The 17,609-nt window shown below is 37.0% G+C and overlaps 2 protein-coding genes across 2 annotated transcripts; one reads left to right on the forward strand and one right to left on the reverse strand.

The window, feature by feature from the left end:
- Window positions 1-442: 442 nt before the first annotated feature.
- On the forward strand, window positions 443-12,978 carry LOC121782363 (protease Do-like 7). Its single transcript, XM_042180156.1, has 24 exons — window positions 443-933; window positions 1,016-1,086; window positions 1,432-1,566; window positions 1,911-1,969; window positions 2,243-2,279; window positions 3,484-3,609; window positions 4,307-4,396; window positions 5,122-5,187; window positions 5,277-5,333; window positions 5,467-5,532; window positions 5,740-5,847; window positions 6,422-6,502; window positions 7,165-7,214; window positions 7,845-8,010; window positions 8,691-9,206; window positions 9,661-9,843; window positions 9,921-10,023; window positions 10,341-10,511; window positions 10,639-10,718; window positions 10,805-11,032; window positions 11,581-11,796; window positions 11,934-12,091; window positions 12,288-12,399; window positions 12,621-12,978. The coding sequence occupies exons 1-24, from the start codon at window positions 657-659 to the stop codon at window positions 12,798-12,800; spliced, it is 3,336 nt and encodes a 1,111-aa protein (XP_042036090.1). The 5' UTR covers window positions 443-656; the 3' UTR covers window positions 12,801-12,978.
- Window positions 12,979-14,489: 1,511 nt separating this feature from the next.
- Window positions 14,490-17,501, reverse strand: LOC121782659 (ELL-associated factor 2-like). Its single transcript, XM_042180606.1, has 5 exons — window positions 17,376-17,501; window positions 16,377-16,675; window positions 15,891-16,249; window positions 15,457-15,499; window positions 14,490-15,118 (listed from the first exon to the last, which is right to left on the reverse strand). Exons 2-5 carry the CDS (start codon window positions 16,495-16,497, stop codon window positions 14,691-14,693), a joined length of 951 nt encoding a protein of 316 aa, XP_042036540.1. The 5' UTR covers window positions 16,498-16,675; window positions 17,376-17,501; the 3' UTR covers window positions 14,490-14,690.
- Window positions 17,502-17,609: the final 108 nt, after the last annotated feature.

A 17,609-nucleotide genomic window follows, 5' to 3' on the forward strand; every position in this document is an offset into this window, starting at 1 on the left:
CAATATAATAAAAGTAAAACATTAAATGGTAAGTTATAGGTATTTTTTGTGTAAATAGACTGATTTGTATTTAATAAAATTGTACAAATAAATATTATTTCAGACAAAAATAAAATAAAATGACACAGCTAGAATTTAGAATCATTAAATTATTTAATATTATTTTTTTTATAAAATAGATTTCTAAAGAATAAGTAATGTTTATACACCAATAAAATTTACTACTTTTATCAAATGTATTATTGTATACATTTATAATAATTTATGATTTTAACCCATGCAATATATTTTTTTATTTCAAATCAATATTTCATATTTTGAAGAAAATGAAATGGACCGTGCACAACACGGATTTAATAATGTAAAACAAGTGTGTTGAAAATAAAATGGATCGTGCATCGCACGGGTGTGATACTAGTATATAAATAAAGAGCAGTAGCTGAAAACGGAAAGCAAGCAGATTTTTCACTCTTTAAAATCGAGCTGTATCAAACCAGTTGAAATCCGCCGATTGAGTCGCCGGAATATTCTCTCAGAGCTCAGATTCCCCCTCACATTTTTCCTTCCTACGCAAATTGCCTTGTGAACTCAGAATTGAGATTTGATTGATTGATCAATTGAAACAAGGTAGCGATTTTTGAGCTGGAAATTTAGAAATGGAGAGTTTGGGATCGGAGACGGCGTTGGCGGGGATGGAGGAGAGCATGAAGGAGGATCTCTCCATGGAGATTGATCCGCCCTTCAAGCAGAGCCTCGCCACCGCGGAGGACTGGCGGAAGGCACTCAACAAGGTGGTCCCCGCCGTCGTCGTCCTCCGCACCACCTCCTGCCGCGCATTCGACACCGAGTCCGCCGGCGCGTCGTACGCCACCGGCTTCGTCGTCGACAAGTCCCGCGGAATCATTCTCACGAACCGCCACGTTGTCAAGCCAGGTTTTTTTGAACTGTTGATATTTGCTGGAACTTCCAATCACTTGATGCTGGTTTTAATTAGCGAGTTTATGTATTGTTATAGGTCCCGTTGTGGCGGAAGCTATGTTTGTGAACCGCGAAGAGATTCCGGTGTATCCGATATATCGAGACCCTGTAAGTTCATCGCTTTGCACTGGATTAATTTCTACTGATCATGTTTTTCCGCTGTAGAATGATGCCTTGGTGTTGGTGTATTGCTTCTTGCGGATTTTAGCTTAATTTACTACACTAGATTTAATTTTTTTTGTAATTTAGTTTATCCTCGGATTGTTTTGTTTGAGTTTTTCTTGATTATCTGACAAGTCTTATCTTTGTTTAATGATGTTTCACATGTAGAATATTCTTGCCTTTCCTACAGAGCCTAGTCATATTTCTGAATGGTCCATAAATTTCCCTTGCTTTTGCATGTGTAGACTGTAGTACTTCGCTAATGTGTGAATTGACTCTCTGTTCCCGCAGGTTCATGATTTTGGGTTCTTCCGTTATGACCCTTCTGCTATACAATTCCTTAGCTATGATGAGATCCCTCTTGCTCCTGAGGCTGCAAGTGTGGGGCTTGAAATTCGAGTGGTCGGAAATGATAGTGGTGAAAAGGTATATACTTCATGGTTTGGTACTTACCAGTGACATTTCCAGAGAAGAGGAGAGGGAATGTTGTACTGCCAGATACTGACAACTGGACTTTTATCTGCCTCTTCTAGTTTTTAATACTAGTATACTACTTAATGCTGGCCATGATAGGTCCAACTCCACGTTACTTGTCTGAAACTGCCATTTTGCTATGATTTAGACATAAGTGATTTCTACATGTGTAATTCTTTTTAACTCATAGCACCGGCTTTCATTTTGCTGTTTTCCACATAGCCTTATTGTGACTCTTCTGGAAAGGCATTGATTTTGGATTAGTAATGTCTTTCTTAATTTTTGTGAATTTGTAGGTCTCTATTTTGGCAGGAACTCTTGCTCGCTTGGATAGAGATGCTCCACACTATAAAAAGTATGCCCATAATTTGATCATATTTATCTGCAGATTTTTTATTTAATTTTCTTTTGTGATATGAAACAAATGACTTTTAGGTCATCACTTGTCTCAAAGTACTGTATTTGATGTTTAGGAATATTATGGAAGTAAAACTTTTTTGTCCAAGTATCTATGAATTGTGGTAGTAATTGTTTTTTACATGGGCATATATGTTGTAACTAGTAACCTTGCTGATTAAATGCATGCCCATCTTATATGATATTGATGGTGAAATTACCATATATGCAGGGATGGTTACAACGACTTCAATACATTCTACATGCAGGTAAGCCTACATATGATATGTTTTTCAGTGTAGAATGCTGGATACTGTGTGGTTACTTGGAGTTTCTTTAATTAACTGCTACAGATTATTGTCTATGGATACCTTCAGCATGTGATCTTAGATATTTATTGTTACTCTCTTGATGTATTAATCTCTTGATATTGGAAATTATGCCTAACTAGTTTCTCTTGGTCGGCACATTCTGTAGATTGTAGCACCCAAATTACTTAGAAAATAGGATTAGCAGTTAATAGGCTGAAATTGTATCTTTATAAGATATGATTGGCTTTTCTAGTGTGTTGACTGACTGAGACTTTGCATCAAGCTTCTATAAATATAAGAAGAGAGATGGCTGGTAGTTCTAGTTCCTGTTGCATTTATCTGGTTTTTTATCTGCTATATAGAATGGCTACAAATCAGCCAGTACTAATACTCCCAGTACTAATACCCTGGCCCAAACTAAAATAGATCCAGAAATTGAGGCAGGTGTTTAGGACCTGGCAGTACGAGAAAAAAGAGGGATGATGCAGAGATGAGCCGTGATGACCTCTTTCCCTATTTTCAGCCTGTAGAGCTCGCTTAATGCTAATTTGCTAATTCAGTTGGTTTTGTGATCTATCCCTATGCATCATCCACTACTTTCCATGAAATATCTTGTATGGGACAGCCCAGTTACAGACGCTTGTTCCCACTTAGTCTCAAATCTAGTATCTACTCATGTGATTTAAGGATGCATATCACTTGTTTCATTGACGCTCCTTTTCTCTCAATATGTGGAACTCGATGATTGAGAAACTAAAATTTTGAAGTGTTTCACTGTACATTCTTCTCAAACCCGAGACACCTAAAAAGGTAAAGTTTCACAGTCGCCGTGTTGGTCAGTATGGTTAGAAAGGAAAAGAACAAGAACTTTTGAAAACTTGGAGTTCTATGGGAGATGATCGTTGATGGGGATTAAACCGCAAATGTTTTGAATCATTTAGGTTTTCCTGTTGCTAAGATGTGGAGTACAGCTCTTTAGCTTGTCAATTCTGTTCCTTCTTAGTGACTCCTCAACTCTTTGTGAAATTTCAATCCTTATAAAAGTTTCTTTGTTCATACATGTAAAACTCTGAAATTTCTTTATGATTCTTGGTCATCATGTTTTTGTGGTTATTATCCTAATTCCCAACTGAGCCTTCTCTCTTTTACCCATCTCACACAGGCAGCTTCTGGGACGAAAGGTGGTTCAAGTGGCTCTCCCGTAATTGACTGGCAAGGTAGAGCAGTTGCCTTGAATGCTGGGAGCAAGACATCCAGTGCTTCAGCATTTTTCTTACCTTTGGAAAGAGTAAGATACTTGTTAGAACTTAGAACATTTGTTTTAAATCTTTCTTGATGTGTTTGTAGTTGACCTCATTTTCGTAGTAAGTTATGCTCATATCCTGTACTTTATAGGCATTTTCACTGTGTCATATGAATATTGCATGTTTAGATGATTAATCAATCAAATGAGTGATAGTAATTTTGTAAGAAACTAGATACATGTATTGATGTTTTCTCATTCATTCGTTTAGCTCCATAGGCAGAAAGCTTTTTATTGGAATGCTTTCAGCTCACCATTTGTTTCTTAGCTACCTTTTGTTGATAGAAGGGTTTTACTTGGTTAATTTGAAAAACTCTACTTCCAGGGTATCTTGTTTCCTTATTGTTCTAGTTAAATGTTGACGCCATCATTAATTGGTAAACTAAAGGGATGGAGCTTTTTTGAGCGAATATTTCGCTGGATATAAAATATTAGTATTTCTTTATTAATGGTGTTCTATTATTCTAATGATTTTACCATGACTGTTATTAATCTTTGTATGAAGGCATGCATTTATCAACATGGACAAACTTGAGCCTGTCCTCTTATATATCCCATGTTCAATATTTTCTGGTGACTATTATAAATTGTCATCTTAACTGATAAGACTAGATTTTTCTGTAAATATATGTATTGCACTTTTAATTTTGTTAACTAATGGCTAAAATGATCTGGCCACCAGGTTGTGAGAGCCTTAGGATTCTTGCAGAGTGGAAGAGAATCCATTGGCAACACATGGGAGGCTGTCACAATTCCCCGTGGTACGCTTCAGGTTTGTTGGATATGTTGAAAAGGATTTTATCCTGGTCTTCCATTTTCCTTCCTTTTTTGTTGATCTTGTACCATCCTCTCAAAATTCAGCTACTCTTTCATTTTCCTTCCTGTAATTTTTGGTTCACTACCATAAAAGAAAATATTTAGTAATAAATTTCAACATTTTAAGTGCCAAAGAAAGGAATTCAAAAGTTCAAATTTCTGCTAGTGAAACACAATTGGTTGAGCCTTTTCAGCAGGACCTTCAGAGTGCTTTGCAGTCAAAGTTTAGATACCCAGGAGCATATTTTTCTCCAGATCTATGTATGTTTTATCTGATTTAGGATGATTCACTGGGAATAGGGGAATGGTTTTTGGATGAATTATGCCCATTGTGTGCTGCTCCATTTGGTTGGAAGTAATGGATGAGTTTTTGACACTACGAGTATGGAGGAACCTTGTAACAGATTTCTAGGACAAAACAGAGCTTGGCTTTGTTTCATAGAGCAAAACTTGTTTGATTCAGCTTTTCTTCGGGATTGGAGGCAGCAGTTGTTTGACTTGTCTTTTGACGCTCTCTGTTTTTTGGAGGGAGGGGGGATGTGTTTCATGTTTTGTCCATGTATTTATGCTAAAAGCTTTTATATCTATAAAGAAATTTCCTCTATATTTGTCTGGAACATATTTTAATTCAATCGGATTTCTGAAGTCTTTCCACATTCTTTTGATTTTTCTATGATAAAGGCTACATTTATTCACAAAGGATTCGATGAGACACGTAGACTTGGCCTCGGAAGTGAAACAGAACAGGTTTCTCTACCTTCCTTCTTATTTTCTAATGTGCTCAATGACTATTCCACACATTTTATTATATTTGTTTATTTGTTTATATATACCAGTTAGTGCGGCTTGCTTCTCCAGCTGGGGAAACTGGAATGCTTGTGGTCGACTCGGTGGTGAGTGAACATTTCTCATTGTTTCATCTTCTTTGTGGGGTTTTCAATTAATTTTGACAGTGCCAGCAGAAATTAGTGTTGTCTCTTATGTTGGTGTCAAAAGAATTCAGCCACACTATGGTGCTTGTTACAGGTGCCAGGTGGTCCAGCCCATAAGCATTTGGAGCCAGGTGATGTGCTGATTCGATTGAATGGGGAGGTATTTTGTTATTATTGAATGTGCTTGTATACCTTGCTTCTTTCTACATGCCCGCTTGTGATTTATTTGATCATAAGTGGGGACTTGTAGTGATGAAGGAGAGGTTTCGTCTAACTACTAGTCTTTTTTCTCTATTTCTTGGGTTAAACATAACTTAATCAAAGATTAGTATATCATCAATGAATTAATTTTAGAACCTTGATACAGGTGAGTACCCAGTTTCTGAAGATGGAGACCTTGCTTGATGATAATGTCAACAATAAAATTGAACTCCAGATTGAAAGGGGTGGCAAACCATTGACTGTAGACTTGAAGGTACGAATGTAAATTCTCCTTTTAAAGTTAGCTGGCATAACTACCCTTTTTCTCTTTCCATTTAGCCATCTCCTTAGTTTATTTTGGTTTTGGTTCAGTGATTTGTATGCAGAATTAACCCAGTGTATTCTCTAAACAAGATTTTGTTCAAACTGTAATTTTGTTAATATTCTTTTTGGTAGAATACTGTCTTGAATTTCTAAATTCGGCCCCAGTGTAATAGATCTCCATATACTCTACTACCTCCGTCCCACAATAAGAGTCACATTTTGCCTTTTCGGTCTGTCCCACAATAAGAGTCATATTTCACTTTTACCATTAATGGTAAGTAGGCCTCACATTCCACCAACTTATTCCACTCACATTTTATTCAACCCACTTTTCTTTACATTTCATAAAACCCGTGCTCACACTAAATGTGACTCCTATTGTGGTACGGAGGTAGTAGTATGTTTGCAAGTACCATACTTTTGATGACATATCCTTTTTTTTGTATGTGTTATGTATCATTCTGAATCTCTGTTGTAATGTTGGCATACTGTTGCATTTTTTTTCGCATTTCCTTGAATTCCAGGTTCAGGATTTGCACTCGGTCACGCCTGACTACTTTCTTGAAGTGAGTGGTGCAATCATACACCCTCTATCTTATCAACAGGTTGGCCACTACCTTTATACTCTTATTACTTGGGTTCTCATGGTTGCTTTTTCTTGCTTTGATGAAATATTTATGCTACGAAAGCCTTGCATTTTGCTGATACTGCTTAAATTCCTCATTTAAAGAAGTTTATTCATTCATGAAGTAATCTAGAATTTTCAGTCTGTCCGACTAATTGGTTTTGGTTTTTCGATGTTATAACAGAACAAAATAAACTTCTTGATGGAACACAAATGTTCCTTAGGAATATTATGTCATAAGAAGACAAACTCAATGCAACTCATGCTTGCAATATGGAGATGTTTCCTTCATGCTCTATTGACTCTCACGTTGTATGTAGGTGGCACTTTTTTAGTTCCTCAAATAGAATTTAGAATATCTACTGTGCATATCTTTGGCTGAATTAAATTTGAAATGATTTAATATTTGTTAAAGGGTGTACTCGATAAAGAGCTCTGAACCTGAGGATGGATTTGATATTCAATAGTTTCTTATTGCATTGTCAAACACAGTTTCTACTCCTTATCTGCACGATTGTATATGCGTTGTAATGACCTCCTAATTGATACTCAATGTTTTTTTCTTTACACTATCACACTTTTGTAGTTGGGCTTTGTAATGACCTCCTAATTGATATCCTGTTTATCTTCTCTTGTGTGCAGGCCAGGAACTTCCGTTTCCAGTGTGGTCTTGTATATGTTGCTGAACAAGGGTATGTAATTTATTTTTTGCATGTTCTGCATGCTGGTACTATGCTAATTTCTAAGATTGTTATAGCTTAAAGCAATGTTGCAGCCGAACCAGATATGTTAACATGTCATTGGTTCTATTGGCTGGCTCGGTGTAGAAACCCACCACACCAGATAATTATACACACATACATGTAAACAGTATAGTAATATCAAACAACATGTTTTTAGAATCTTTTATGGAATAGAAAACTCATCTTCAATATCTTTAAGTATAACATGTGACATAATCAAAATAATACACTTTCCCCTTTAGTGGCTTGTTAATCTGTTACATTTTCCGTATTTGCAATACATAAAATCTCTACCTTTCATGTTATATAAAAAATGCTAAAAGAAGTCAAAATTAACAATCGGTTCATGGAATAATTCAGAATGATAGTTTAACTGGTTCTTTGACCTGTTTAGATTGGGTCATCACCAATTAACTTCGTAGTTGGTACTAGATACAACTGGACTGACCTCCAAGTGGTAAATGGTTTAACCAGTTTGGTTGGCCAATCTGGTCTAGGCTTATAACATTGACTGGAAACTGCATATCGTCCAATAGACTGTAGCCTTTTCTATTATTAAGTGGCACATTTTCATTGTAGGTACATGCTATTCAGAGCTGGAGTTCCACGCCATGCTATTATTAAGAAGTTTGCTGGTGAAGACATAGCAAGACTTGATGACTTCATTTTTGTGCTATCTAAGTTGTCAAGGGGTGCAAGAGTACCATTGGAGTATATCAGTCATACTGATCGTCATCGAAGAAAGGTATTCCTGGTGCCTCTGAACCCTTAAGTACATTGTTGGATGCAGTTTATCATGTCTCCTAGATAAATGCAATCCATGATTGTGACCAAATAACATGCTTCAGTTGTGATTGTAGGTATGACCATGATTGATTACATACTTTTGCTTGTTCCACTTATACTTTTGTTGTGTAATCAAGTTCAAGGAAATCAAAGTACTAGATATATGTAGTCTCTCAGCCTGAGAATTCGGGTGGTATTTCGCACTGGGAAATAGTATCAAGTTTCTCATTTCCATCATGCCTGCTCTTTGTTTTCCTTGTAGACCATCATATGGTGGACTAAGGACTTAATACCGTTGCGAAGTATAATTGAATAACATTCTCTTGGTTAGTTAGCCCTGAATTGGGCACATGGGAACCACATTTTCTATAGATAATTTTAGGACCTTTACTTTCATGTTCTCTTTGTCATTGCTATAATCTCATGTTGCTGTGAGGTTCATTGGTACTTATGCATAGTGTTCTATTTATATTTTCCCCTACCGAATTTGGGCTTGTACTGGTACCTCTTGCTTCACAAAGATATCCCAAATGAGCCGATTCTTTTCGTGCACATGGATTTATTCATCTTTCAAAGTTGCATCTTTTTTAGTCTGTATACACGTGAAATTTTTCTGAGATGCATGATATCTGGCCGCAGTCCGTCCTGGTCACGGTTGATCGCCAAGAATGGTATGCCCCTCCTCATATATACACTCGCAACGACAGTACTGGTTTGTGGGCCGTGAAGCCAATGTTACCATTAGACTCTTCACTGGTTTCACGGGTTAATTTCACCGAACAAGCTCTAGCAAACAATAGGGTTTCATCTTGCTCTGCTGAGGTTACTCTGGTGGAACATGCACATCAATGCGTTGGACAAGCACCAATGAATGGTGTGGTTAGTATGGAATCTAGTTGTGAACAAATTGATGATGGACCACATTCTGTGGATGAATCTGATGCTGGAACCAAAAAAAGGAGGGTGCAGGATGATTCTACAGATGGCGTTTTATCACCTGAATGCACTTTGGATGAATCTCGTGAAGTAAGATTGGAGGAGACTGGACCAGAAACTGAGACAGTCCCGAGAGATTTTCAAGTTGCAGGAGCTGCAGCAGCAACCAATGCTTCAGTAGCTGAGCGAGCGATTGAGCCCACCCTAGTGATGATGGAGGTAATATGATTATATGAATAACTTCTCCATTCCTTAACATTACTTTGGCCTTCCTATTGTCATTACAAATTTAGAGTAGAAACAATATCTGTCGAGCTATAAGGAGTGGGGCTGTTTGGCTGATGAAACTGGAGGGACTGAATGACTAGGAGGAGTTATAAGCCATGGAATAAGCTGGTATACACATAGGAGATTCAGAGATAGTGGGATGGGAAGCTGTGGCCAGGGATGTTCATTAATTTTAGTATTCACATAGGAGATACGCTTCATTATATTGCTAGTTAGGGAAATATGCAGTTACCTTGTAGATGTGAGGAAGAAGCAAAACTTTAGTCAACTATATACAATGTACTATTATTATAAGTGAAGCTTAGACATTTTGTTGCCATTTGATGCTTGGGTTTCAATCCTGGTTTTGAGCCACTTGAATGAACTTCTGCACCTATCATGTCAGGTTCACGTGCCATCATCTTGTATGCTTGATGGTGTGCACTCGCAGCATTTCTTCGGAACTGGTCTTATCATATATCATTCTAAAACCATGGGATTAGTTGCCGTTGACAAAAACACTGCTGCAGTGTCCGTATCTGATGTCATGCTGTCTTTTGCTGCTTATCCAATTGAAATTCCTGGCGAGGCAATATTCTATCTATTCTTGATGTACCGTGTTAACGGGTGATGTTAAGCACTGTATTTATCGTTCTCACCTCTCAGGTTGTTTTTCTTCATCCCGTGCACAATTTCGCAATTGTTGCATATGACCCTTCCGCTCTTGGTCCTGGTGCTTCAGTAGTTCGAGCCGCTGAACTTCTTCCTGGCAAGTTTTATGAATTTTTGTTACCAGATATGTGTTCCTCTCTTAATTGTATGTTTTGCAGTTTGCACTATTTTATCCAATAACCCACCTACCATTGGGTTTATTCAGTTGAGTACAATATAAAGTTCTATCCATAAGTCTAATGATATATTATCCAAGTCATGTGAATTATGTGATATAGACTGCACGCACAAAACGATTTATATGCTCAATTGCAGCTCCAATTGGCCTCTTCTACTTTTTTATTGCCAACTCTTCTCTTCTCATTCGGTTATTCCCTCCCACCTGAACAATATCTGGTTGTACATGTTCCACAGAACCTGCACTACGTCGTGGAGATTCTGTGTGTCTTGTAGGCTTAAGTAGGAGTCTGCAGGCAACTTCTCGGAAATCTTTTGTCACCAATCCTTCTGCTGCTCTGAATATTGGCTCAGCTGACTGTCCAAGGTATAGGGCAACCAACATGGAAGTAATTGAGCTCGATACAGGTGGGTGGGAATCAATATCTCATCTATACTTATTATTGTCATGTAATGTCTGTGGTTTGGCTTTACCGCTATGTATAATGCCATTGGGTCGAATAATCAGCCCCGATTCTTCTTTCCTTTTGTTTAGATTTTGGAAGCACATTTTCTGGTGTTCTTACCGACGATTTTGGAAGGGTTCAAGCTATTTGGGGAAGCTTTTCAACACAGGTTTAGCTTTCTTTCTGCTGTTTGAGTTCATCTGTGCTGCTTGTTGAAAGCTTGATCTAACCGCTGCATGTGCTCTACACTTCCAGCTCAAATATCTTTGTAATTCATCTGAAGACCATCAAATTGTTCGAGGCATTCCGATTTATACAATATGTCAGACACTCGACAAAATAATATCTGGTGCCAAGGAGCATGCTCGTCTCATAAATGGAGTTAAGAGGCCCATGCCACTTATTAAATTACTGGAGGTTGAGCTTTATCCCACTTTGCTCTCCAAAGCCCGTAGTTTTGGCCTGAGTGACTCTTGGATACAGGTAATAGGCCCTTTATGCATTTATTATTTCTATATCTTGCTAAAACTTTAATTCCATCTACTTATACCTCAAAAGCTTTAAAGGATAAAATAGACGATAAATCGTGTTTCACATTTTCTTTATGTTGTCTATAATTGTTTTCAAATTTTATGTACAGAGGTATTACATTAGTTGTCTTTAATAAGGATCAAATATTTACTTCTAGTGATATTAAGGTGCTCAAAAGTTACTAAAGATTTTGTTATTTCTGTCCCTAATAATTAATTAGGCATAGAAATGGGTAGATAATCTGTTTTAACTGCTAATAATGGAACAAAATATATATTGTACTTAACGTTTTCTAATTAGGAATGTGTTTTAGTTTGTTTCTGCATACAAAATCTTCAACTGTAGGATATTTTTCAGAATATAATCAAATTTTCAAAAAGAAATGTGCAATTTATACACAAACTGTAAAGTGTTTAAGAATTTAGAAGGTTTCAATCTCCTTTAGACAGTGCTAGATGCGTTTAAGGTTTCTATATCGTAGTTTGGCTCTCTGTTTGCAGGCCCTGGTGAAGAAAGACCCCATTAGACATCAAGTTTTGAGGGTTAAAGGTTGCTTAGCAGGATCTAAAGCTGAAAATCTACTAGAACAAGGTGACATGGTTTTGGCAATCAATAAAGAACCAGTTACATGTTTCCGAGACATTGAAGATGCTTGCCAAGAACTAGACCGGTGTAGTGACAATGATGGGAAGCTCAATATAACAATATTTCGTCAGGTTTTCTTGTGAAGAATGTCTTTTATGTTATTATTTTTCTTCTTTTAGTAAACCATCATTGCATTATATCAGCTAAATTATTATCTCTGGATGCTTTCTTCAGTATAAGCGGAATATAATATTATAATGTTTTTCAGGGTCGTGAAATTGATTTACTGGTGGGGACAGATGTGAGGGATGGAAATGGAACCACACGTGTCATAAATTGGTGTGGGTGTATAATCCAGGAACCCCATTCGGCTGTACGTGCCCTTGGATATCTGCCTGAAGAAGGTCATGGCGTGTATGTGGCAAGGTAAGACACGACATTCATATCTATTGATTTTCTGAAAAGTTTTTATTGAAGAAGTGCTCTCCGTTACCTCCTGATGCATAACGCCCGATCCAAACAATGTGTTTACCTAATTGAAACCGCACGAGGCTGCATGAAATCGATATTTGATCTTACTTGATACCATAGTCCAGATTTTAATGGTGCAATTTATTTTTAGGTGGTGTCATGGAAGTCCTGTTCATCGATATGGTTTATATGCTCTTCAGTGGATTGTAGAAATAAATGGGAAGCCAACTCCCGATTTAGATGCATTTGTTGCCGTGACAAAGGTGCGTCTCCTGCCCTTTTAAAGAGAGAATAATGGGTTGCACTGAACCATATACATATAGTTGTGTTTCTGGAGGCCTAAAACCAATCAACTAAACATGCCTTGTGATGGTGATAAAACACAGCTTAGTTGGTACGAATCAATAAGTTGGGGTTTGAGTCGCCTCAGGTGCATTTGTGTGGTTTAAGATCCTGAATTATTTGAAATACATAAATTCTATAGGAAATCGAGCATGGGGAGTTTGTTCGTGTAAGAACAGTTCACTTGAATGGAAGGCCAAGGGTACTTACACTGAAGCAGGATTTGCACTACTGGCCCACATGGGAGCTGAGTTTCGACCCCGAAACTGCAATGTGGCGTCGAACGACGATCAAAACGGTCGACTGCAGCAAGGGAATATGATTCTGAGGTTGAAGGCCTGCCAATTTGTTTAAACAAAGGTCCATGAAATTTGAGATTAGATTGAAAAATTTGTTGTACATTATGATCACAAGAATATTTTTAATGGTTATAGATACATATATACATGAAGAGATGATAAGAGTGCATGGATAATAAATAAGTTCCTTTTTAATTCAAATTTGTTGTATGTTTTAAATATATGGACGAATTTTTTTCTTCCCGGTGATGTTTCATTGTTTATACATTGTAGAGGTATATATAAGTAAATGTTCTTGTATGCTTCCAAAACAAAACAAAAGAGCTTATAAATTTTTTATTATATAAATACGCGGAATTGAGCAAATGCAAAATTTTCAAAAAATTTTCTATTCATAAGTGCAATTTTTCTAAGGATAAAAATAATGTACCTAAAATTTAGAATATTGGATTAATTTACATAGACCAATTTTAATTTTTATTAAATTATTTTATACTAGCAAAAAAGAGATGATATGAAAAATTATTAATGATTTTAAGCTTAACCTCCGGAATATTTAAGAAGGGTATAGATCCATAATTTGAGAATGATATATTTTATTTGTTGCGTGTATTTTTCAATGTATAATAACTTCATTTACAATTTTCATCAGTACTTAATGAAAAGAGCCTTTGTCAATCTGATAACTACATTTAGTATCGGCCACGGTAGGCAAGTTTTCATCAGTTTATTCTTTATTATTTTTACACAGCCTATTAATCTCTACAAAACAAACAAATGTTACATCCTCCATTGAAACAGATCTTGTGTTGGTGTGATTCACCAAACAATAAATATGGAAACTAGATACACTTTGAGAGAGAGAGAGAGAGAGAGATTAATGAAAGTCAATCAGCTCCTATGTTCAGTTGAGTTCCATATACACAGCTCTAGGTCTAGGTTGCCATTTGCGTCTACAAAACCAAAAGGAACCAAAAGAAAATCCACCGGGGGGCGATCCTTCGACCCTACCCGGAAAATTGTTCGTGTACGACTTCAGTCTGAGACAGCTATTTCCTCTTTCAGATACAATATCATACAGATACTGGTCCTTTGATGAGCTCGGGCGTATGCAAGTAATCATGACTGCATGCCCAATACTTTCCGTTCCTTTGTTCAGGAGAATGCAGTGTACTCCTTTATAAATTCACGGCTAAGCAACAAAATGGTTGGAATCAGCTGTATGGATTTCAAAATAGGAAACAAAAGTTTGCATGAAACCATTAAGTGAATGCAGTACCTAAATTGGTCGACTGATTTCCCCATCATTTCACTTCAATCAGTCCCTAAGAAATAAAGAGAGAACAAAAAAAATGAAATTCTGAATTAAAAGCACGCATTTTAACGTCATTACTCATCACACAAACAAGTTTCCTCCATATCAACAAAGAATCCTCTACACATCTAAATTAAGCTAGCAACTATAATTCATAAGTTAATGTTTTAGACAAATGATGCAATCATCAGCACTAATTTAACCAAAACTCAACCTCCCTCTGCTAACCGATCGGTTTGGATATAAGTCTTTATGTGACCCAAATCTCAAATTTAACATGTCTTGCTAAGTTACAATTCATGCTTAAATACTACTCCAACTAGGAGTATAATAAGTTTTTTTTCCCAAAGAAATCTGGATATAACATATGTAAAACATCATCCCTTTTACCAATCTATTTTTATGTGCAACGCGCTAAATTAATTATAACATCAAGTGTTATCAAGTACAGTACATAACTAGATCATATAAAAAAAACCTACATTTGAAAGTATAAATAAACAATTCTCCATCATTATTTTGGAGCATCATCTTGGAAAGAACAATAAGTTGATCTGTATATCCCAATATGAGGGGGCCTTCCAATTTGTGAGTTTTTTCAGATGGAGGTAACAGAATCCGCATCGCTGCTATCACTGTCGCTGCTGCTGCTACTCCTGCTTCCGCTTCCACTGCTGCTACTCTCACTCCCGCTGCTGCTGCTCGAGCTTGAAGTCTGGCCATCTCTTGCTTGTGCATTTTCAGCATTTGGTCCCTTACCAGCTTCATTGTCGCTAACATCAATGTCAATATCACCAATCTCCTCATCTGTGTCAGTTTGATGTGGTATGTTGATGTCGAAGTCAAGCTCTTTTACTTCGACTGTCCCTCCATGAGGTGGTGGATTGCCATCATCGTCATCATCATTCATTATATCCAGATCATCTTCTTCCTCTTGGTCGTCAATCTGCAACTCTGGCGACGGGTTTGATGAGTTTGGCTGCACGGCGGGGATTTCAGCAGTCTTGTCCGCTCTAGGCTTTGCATCTGATTCGAAGATAAAGGAGTTCACAATTGTGTTACGTGTCCCAACATAACCAAGAAAAACAACTACCCCAAATGCTATCCACTCAATCAAATATGAAGCTAAACTCTATTCTTCTGACAATACTAACAAATCGAACAGCCTAAGATATGTATCGCTATCAGTAATTTTGCATTTTTTTACAGATAAAACTAAGGTGTTTCACCATTTTTCGCTGTGATATGACACCAAACTTTAGCCATAAGTACGGCTTAGTGGAATATCCCATGGTTAAGAGGGATGAGAGCCAAATTCACATGTAGTGCAGATGTTGTTAATGTTTCTGTATTAACACACATACCCGAGATTTTGTAGTCTCCAATCTCAATTCGTTCAACTTCAACCTGCAAAAGTTTATGGTAAAAGGGAAAAGCTAGTTACTCGTTCCAACGGCAAGATACAAGATACCACAGAATTCAAGAGACTTGCTATACAATCCAAGATATCACACAATTTCAAGATAATTGATGCTATATATTGTGTATAAATCATCTGAATATGGAAAAAAGGCTATGAAAATGAGCAGTTCGACCTAAAGAGGCTATGGAAATGTGCAGTTTGTGTTTAGTAATAGACCTCTGATTCCCAGCAAAATATAAAAATAACTACAAAATGAGCTATCATGTGTGCAACAATCATAAAATTTCTTAAGAGAGAAGGCATTTAAAAAATAAAGCATAATTAAGAATTTTGATTCACTAAAAAGATCAACACAGTTGAACAGAAAGAACCTACAGGCAGAGCAGGATATGGGTCCTTGTCCAAAGGCTGATGCTTAATCACTTTCACAATTGGTGGCGAACTTGGATCTGCCATTCCAACTGATGGAACCCCTGGTCCTGGCCCTGCAGATTCACCCATCATCCGATTATGCCTCAATCGCTTGACAGCACGGTGCAATCGCTCCAACCGAAAAGACTCGCCATCAAAGAAAAGAACAGCATCGTTGTCCTTGCAATCCTCACTAGTGCCCTCAAAGGTTACCTTAGGCTTCCCAGGTTGTATATTCTGGAACTCCACGGCGACCTTATTATCCTTGCTCTTGTGCAGGGTGCCTCGCTGATTCTTATCAATTGATGCTGGCTTGAACTCATCTGACATGGAAATGAATACAATACAATATTAATACGGGGATGAAAATATGTCCATTTACAATAACCAAAATTTGAGTATATAGAATATTTAAGAAAGTAAAAGAAGAACAGTAGTAGCAGTACATACAGCGAAAAGTGCAGAATTTCGAGGGATTGTGATTGCTGAAGGAGGAGCCTAGAGTCAGGTTGTACCATCGATCAGCTTGGGGTGCATTGCTTGGTTCACTCGAATTGTTCATCCCAGCCATTTTATACTATATTTTGCAATGCTCTGACCAAATATGAGTTATCCAGACGCAATGATTCTGGAGTGGTCGGAATGGAATGACAAAGAACTAACAGGATGAGGATTATTCTTGTCGTTGCCGATGGAAATCTTTAACTCTTTAGAATATGACCTTCATGGATTCACTGTAATATTACTTTCTGTCACATGATAAAAGGGTCGAAGTTACTAATCCAAAACCATAACACGATTCAGAACTAGAACAATCATTCAAAGGACAAACTTTCACGCCAAAAACATTGTTAACTAAAATTCAGAAACCTATCAACACAATCATCTTCATGAGTACATTAACTGTAATTTTTTATACAGCCAAGCCAATGCACTCATGAATCAAGTAAATGCAGATCACTAATCAGCATATATCATTTAACAATTAATTCAACTTCGTTATTCATACTGAAACATCTCTACCATGAAGAGGCCTAACACCATCTAAAACAATCAACACATTTTTCTCTACAGAAGTTGGACCGAAAGAAGCAAAAATTCCATAAAAGGATTAAAAATTACTTTTGCCTAAAAAAAGCTCCTTCTGATGCTACCAGAAACATCTAATCAATTTGGTACTCCAGTTGAAAATCGGTCAAAATTTTTCATGGAAAACTTAGCAGGATTCACAACAAGACTGATGATGATAATACCAATTCACTTTATACATAATACTACATAGTATGATTAACCTCAAATCGCATATCGTTTATGTAACACTTTGAGGCAAATCAATTTCTCTTAAATACAGCAAACAATCTGCAGGTCCCAAGAGATCGTCAAATGTGAATAATGCATTTTAGAAATTAAACAGAATCTGGTGCTGAGGGTGAAAGAATCGGCACATACCGAGGGTTAGAAGACTGCGGTGGTGGCGGCGGGTGGTGGTGGACAGGGGGCGGTTCTAGATGATTAGTGTAGATCACAAAAATATTAAAAATAAACGAATAAACATAAATTGTAGTTGTGTTCTAATTATAATGGTCTTTTTATGGAGTATAGTAATATGGGCTTTTATAGAGTATTATATTATGGGCTTCTTATGTATGAATAGGTTAATATTATTACGTTGACGTTAATATG

This window comes from Salvia splendens, chromosome 20 (genome assembly GCF_004379255.2).
Source record: "Salvia splendens isolate huo1 chromosome 20, SspV2, whole genome shotgun sequence".
Lineage (NCBI taxonomy): Eukaryota > Viridiplantae > Streptophyta > Magnoliopsida > Lamiales > Lamiaceae > Salvia > Salvia splendens.